The following is a 6,146-nucleotide window of genomic DNA, read 5'->3' as shown; positions in this document are numbered from 1 at the left end:
ACTGCACTGTATAATTGTACTTGTACAGGAGGACCAGGCCTACTGCACTGTAACATTGTACTTGTCCAGGAGGATCAGGCCTACAGCACTGTAACATTGTATTTGTCCATGAGGATCAGGCCTACTGCACTGTAACATTGTACTTGTACAGGAGGATCAGGCCTACTGCACTGTAACATTGTATTTGTCCAGGAGGATCAGGCCTACTGCACTGTAACATTGTATTTGTCCAGGAGGATCAGGCCTACTGCATTGTAACATTGTATTTGTCCAGGAGGATCAGGCCTACTGCACTGTAACATTGTACTTGTCCAGGAGGATCAGGCGTACTGCACTGTAACATTGTACTTGTCCAGGACGTGCAGGCCTACAGCACTGTAACATTGTATTTGTCCAGGAGGATCAGGCCTACTGCACTGTAACATTGTATTTGTCCAGGAGGATCAGGCCTACTGCACTGTAACATTGTACTTGTCCAGGAGGATCAGGCCTACTGCACTGTAACATTGTATTTGTCCAGGAGGATCAGGCCTACAGCACTGTAACATTGTATTTGTCCAGGAGGATCAGGCCTACTGCACTGTATAATTGTACTTGTACAGGAGGATCAAGCCTACTGCACTGTAACATTGTACTTGTCCAGGAGGATCAGGCCTACAGCACTGTAACATTGTATTTGTCCATGAGGATCAGGCCTACTGCACTGTAACATTGTACTTGTACAGGAGGATCAGGCCTACTGCACTGTAACATTGTATTTGTCCAGGAGGATCAGGCCTACTGCACTGTAACATTGTATTTGTCCAGGAGGATCAGGCCTACTGCATTGTAACATTGTATTTGTCCAGGAGGATCAGGCCTACTGCACTGTAACATTGTACTTGTCCAGGAGGATCAGGCGTACTGCACTGTAACATTGTACTTGTCCAGGACGTGCAGGCCTACAGCACTGTAACATTGTATTTGTCCAGGAGGATCAGGCCTACTGCACTGTAACATTGTATTTGTACAGGAGGATCAGGCCTACTGCACTGTAACATTGTATTTGTCCAGGAGGATCAGGCCTACTGCACTGTAACATTGTATTTGTCCAGGAGGATCAGGCCTACTGCACTGTAACATTGTATTTGTCCAGGAGGATCAGGCCTACTGCACTGTAACATTGTACTTGTCCAGGAGGATCAGGCCTACTGCACTGTAACATTGTATTTGTCCAGGAGGATCAGGCCTACAGCACTGTAACATTGTATTTGTCCAGGAGGATCAGGCCTACTGCACTGTATAATTGTACTTGTACAGGAGGATCAGGCCTACTGCACTGTAACATTGTACTTGTCCAGGAGGATCAGGCCTACAGCACTGTAACATTGTATTTGTCCATGAGGATCAGGCCTACTGCACTGTAACATTGTACTTGTACAGGAGGATCAGGCCTACTGCACTGTAACATTGTATTCGTCCAGGAGGATCAAGCCTACTGCACTGTAACATTGTATTTGTCCATGAGGATCAGGCCTACTGCACTGTAACATTGTATTTGTCCATGAGGATCAGGCCTACTGCACTGTAACATTGTACTTGTCCAGGAGGATAAGGCTTACTGCACTGTAACATTGTACTTGTACAGGAGGATAAGGCTTACTGCACTGTAACATTGTACTTGTCCAGGAGGATCAGGCCTACTGCACTGTAACATTGTACTTGTCCAGGAGGATCAGGCCTACTGCACTGTAACATTGTACTTGTCCAGGACGTGCAGGCCTACTGCACTGTAACATTGTACTTGTCCAGGAGGATCAGGCTTACTGCACTGTAACGTTGTACTTGTCCAGGACGTGCAGGCCTACTGCACTGTAACATTGTACTTGTCCAGGAGGATCAGGCCTACTGCACTGTAACGTTGTACTTGTCCAGGACGTGCAGGCCTACTGCACTGTAACATTGTACTTGTCCAGGAGGATCAGGCCTACTGCACTGTAACATTGTACTTGTCCAGGACGTGCAGGCCTACTGCACTGTAACATTGTACTTGTCCAGGAGGATCAGGCCTACTGCACTGTAACATTGTACTTGTCCAGGAGGATCAGGCCTACTGCACTGTAACATTTCAATTCAAGTCACTTTCTCATATTCCTACAGTAAGTACACAAGCAGGTAAAATTACAGTATTATCTCTAATGAATCCTTCTTCACAGACAATGGTGATGGTAACGATGATGATATGGATGATAATTGATAAGATGATGCAGTATGTAGATTTGAAGAAAATAGAAAAGATGACATTATCATCAATGTGTAAACCTCAGCAAAGAACACAGAAAAGCTGATGAGAAAGACAGAACTATAAGGCTGGGTTTACACAGGCAGCCCAAATCTGATCTTTTGCCCAATTATTGGCAAAACAGCTGATCTGATTGGGCAAAATAACAATTAGTGGAAAAATATCAGAATTGGGCTGCTTGTGTAAATGTGTGTGAATGAAAGAGAGAGTGAGGGAGACAGAGAGAAAGAAAGAGAGAGTGAGGGAGACAGAGAGAAAGACAGAGAGAGAAATAGAGCGATGCCAGTCGTGATTTTACAGGACACATTGACTTGTTTATAGATGTAGTGTGATATTGCAGGTTAACAGCCTCTCATAGTGGAGCAGATGACTCATATTACAACACTGATATACATATTACAGCACATATTACAGAACCCTTATATAACCAACCACACACCGGGTGGACCAGTAATTAGCCAAACTGTTACACACTCCTCTCTCACAAACATTATTAGCCCTAAACACACACACACACACACACACACACACACACACACACACACACACACACACACACACACACACACACACACACACACACACACACACACACACACACACACACACACACACACACACACACACACACACACACACACCATGGTGTAACACCTACTGTACGAGACACTCTATCCACTCATTAGCATTTAGCTTACATCATTTTTCCGGACAGTGCACTTTCTGAAGTGTGTTAAATAGAATGAGTGTATTACCGTGTCCTTGAGAGTGGTGTGGGCTGTAGTAGCAGAGGGCTGCTGCTGGGGGTAAGAGGATGTAATTATTTAATGTTGTATAACGAGAGGGTCACCTAGGACTCGTTAGCCTGATGCTAATGAGTGTTTTGTTTCATAGGTGATTAAAAGATTTCCGCTGTTTGCACTGGGCACCGAGACATGACTAAAGACTATCCTTTCTATTGTCAAGTGGTCAATACAATGTAATTTATTAGTTAAGAATGAATTCCACAAAGCATTGTGTTTGGTGAAAAAATTCAATAGCTCACTTTTTCAAATTTGCTTGCTTTCTTTTTATTATGCAATGTATGTTTCTGCTTGATAATGCAGTGTACAGTGATATGTTGAAAAGACAGATTGTAAGTGACATATGTATGACATTTGATGTGTGGGATCTTCATTTCCTTTTGTAAGAGTTAGATTTCCTGTGTCACGGCTGCCTTGGCCTCGTCTCCCTGGCGCTCGGAATTCACCTGGGAACAATGACAACATGAACACAACTCAAGTTAGTTGTCAGTAATACTAATGTATCTTAAAATAGGATTGGCCTCACAGTCAGTCAGTGAATGTCATTGGTCATGTAATACCGTACTCACCCTGTAGGACGAGCTCCACTCCCCGGCCCCGTGGCTGTTGACAGAGCGTGCCCGGAACAGGTAGTGTGTGTCTAGGCGGAGCCCGGCCGTCTGCAGGTTGCAGGTCTTCAGCCCCACCAGGACCACTCCCTTCCTCTCCTCCATGGCCATCCCCACAATAACAGCATCCTGGAAGTGGATGTCAAAGGTCTCCACCTCCTCGCCCATGGGCAGCATCCAGAAGATCTACACAGACAGATAGAGAGTTATCATCATATTGGATAACTTCACATAGATATAAAACAATACATTTGAAGTTTACAATAAGTCCCTAGTTGCTGTGTAACTGCACCTCTACAGTGTCTCCGCTGACAATGTGCTGGTAGATGATGGGGGGCCTGGGCAGCAGGTTGCGCTCCTTATCGCTGCAGTCCCCAGCCGACAGGCCCAGGTGTTCCTCCATCACCAACTTCCTGGGGCTCTTGGGGTTCCGGGGGCTCAGGGGGGAGTCCGCCAGGGCCAGGGTGCGGTGGGGGGTCCCTGGGCAGGATGGCACCTGCAACACCTCGCAGCACCCCTCCAAAATGTCTGACTCCACGCTGGTCGCCGCTGCAACCACTGCATCCACTTCAGGGCTCTTCCAGTGGAGGTGGGTCCCCAGCAGGCCCTGCAGCTCTCTAAGGAGGGCGTCAAAGTCCATCTTCACCCCCTTGAAGGGCTCCCCCTCCTGGAGAGTCAGGGCAGGGCGGTGGATGTCCCCGTTGACCCTCTGCAGCCACTGGGTCAGAGCCACGACCCCGGTCAGGAAGGCCACGGTGTCGGGCTCCAGGAGGGCCTGCTCAGAGATCACCTCCAGCCCAGTCAGGGAGCCCAGGAGTGGGGCAGAGGTCTGGAGGAAGTCCCTGGCACCGCTGCGGGTACTGGAGGTCAGGTTGTCCAGGTGGGAGAGCAGTGCCGCCTCCTGGTCTAGCAGGACATTACGGAGAGACAGGAAGCCCTCGCGCACGCGGCGTCTCAGCTCGGCGCCGTCGGAGCCCGTTCTGGCCCTCAACTGATCCATGGACACCATGTCGGCTTCACACTGGGACTTCACTACAGCCACGTGACAAGGGCAGCAATAAACATCTGATACAAACTTAACTTCCTGTATTAACTTTCAATTCATTTACTTTGAGTTTACTCAATTGCCACAACGGAGTAATCTGTTTGACATAATGGCTACCATTACTGTGGTTCACAGAGATGTGTTTTGGAGAATGTATTTTTTACTTGCAGTAATTAAGATGTGAAAGCTTAACTCTGGTAGATTTTGGCTGCACTTATGAAAGCTAATTAACTGAACAAAAGCTGTTTGTGCAGCAACATTAAGACTTCAAATTAACAACATAAATCCATGAAATGTATACAAAGAAAAACAGCCCTTAGTGGAACTTATATAAAGAGTCTCAGAAACAATAGAGCAGTAGGTGTGACCTTACCCTTCTCAGCCTGCTCCAGCGAATTGCGGATGCCCACCTCCCTGCGGGCGCGGGCCTCGTGGACGGGTGACACGTCATGCCCCTGGTGCCCCTGTTCCATGCACCCCTGGCACCCCAGAGCTCCGTCGTCAAGGCAACAGTGGGACAGGGAACGGTCGTGGTGGATGGGGCATGGATTGCGGCACCCACGCTCCACGGGCTCCGTCAGCACGTGCGCCTGGAATGCCCGGTTGCCATGGAGTTTTCTCAGGCACTTGGCACAGTAGTTGAGGCCGCAGGTGCGGCAGTAGTGCTGGGCCTCGCACTGCTTAGAGCAGATCTCGCAGGCGGTCACCCTCATGGATGTGTCCTTGGCCCGGGTGTTTTTGGGTTGCTTCACCCGCTTCAGGCCCTCCAGCCTCTCTAGGAGCTGCTCAGATACGTTGGCCAGAAGAAGGTTCTCTGGGAAGGGCCAGGCCCCGCCAGGCTGGAGGGAGTAGTGGACCAGGCAACAGGGGCACTGGGAGTAGGGCTGGGCCTGTTGGGCATCAGAGGCCTTGGTGCTGGAGGGCTTCTTGCGGATGCCTTCCAGGCAGGGCTGGCAGAGGCAGTGGCCACAGGGCAGAGACACAGGCTGGAGGAGGAGAGTGTCACAGGCTGGGCAGCACAGGTGGAGAGCCAGGGAGCGGGTCATCGGGTCTAGCTCAGCTTTGGTCTGGGCATCCTGTGCGCTAGAAGGGGTAACAGGCAGGCTTAGGGTTCAGAGGGGAGAGCTGGAGAAAAATACTAATGTAGCCTACATACATCATCACTGTTAGAGTACAATATCATCCCTCCACAACTACGCCAGCCATTTTCAGATAACTACAACTGTTATTCCTGTCTATACAAACATAAAAATCATATTTGGCACTACTTCAGTACTTGTTAGGCTTTTTAAAATCAGTTTCATACCCTATCTCCTTTCCTGTCTGTTTGGCTTTGGGGTTGGAGCGCTTCTTTGAAGATCTCAAGCGTGGCCAACAGCCAGATTCAGAACCAGTACCAGGCATTATTG

General features: G+C 48.6%; 1 protein-coding gene across 1 annotated transcript; it reads right to left on the bottom strand.

Annotated features, from left to right (window-relative positions):
* Positions 1–3,473: 3,473 nt before the first annotated feature.
* LOC120028428 (tripartite motif-containing protein 42-like) lies at positions 3,474–6,141 on the bottom strand. The gene is made up of 5 exons (XM_038973648.1): positions 6,044–6,141; positions 5,111–5,820; positions 3,985–4,724; positions 3,654–3,878; positions 3,474–3,530 (listed from the first exon to the last, which is right to left on the bottom strand). The coding sequence occupies exons 1-5, from the start codon at positions 6,139–6,141 to the stop codon at positions 3,474–3,476; spliced, it is 1,830 nt and encodes a 609-aa protein (XP_038829576.1).
* Between the last annotated feature and the right edge of the window lie 5 nt (positions 6,142–6,146).

The sequence above is a fragment of the Salvelinus namaycush genome, chromosome 34 (genome assembly GCF_016432855.1).
Source record: "Salvelinus namaycush isolate Seneca chromosome 34, SaNama_1.0, whole genome shotgun sequence".
NCBI classification, from domain to species: Eukaryota; Metazoa; Chordata; class Actinopteri; order Salmoniformes; family Salmonidae; genus Salvelinus; species Salvelinus namaycush.
The sequence above is the reverse complement of the archived record's forward strand: the minus strand, read 5'-3'. Positions and strand labels throughout refer to the sequence as shown.

What these genes read in the sequence shown, in the direction of transcription:
- LOC120028428 (XM_038973648.1), bottom strand. Translation starts at nt 6,141, where the DNA reads ATGCCTGGTACTGGTTCTGAATCTGGCTGTTGGCCACGCTTGAGATCT. An exon ending in GCTGGAGCAGGCTGAGAAGG is followed by an intron (nt 4,725 to 5,110) that starts GTAAGGTCACAC and finishes ACGTGGCTGTAG; the next exon opens with TGAAGTCCCAGTGTGAAGCC. An exon ending in TCAGCGGAGACACTGTAGAG is followed by an intron (nt 3,879 to 3,984) that starts GTGCAGTTACAC and finishes CTGTCTGTGTAG; the next exon opens with ATCTTCTGGATGCTGCCCAT.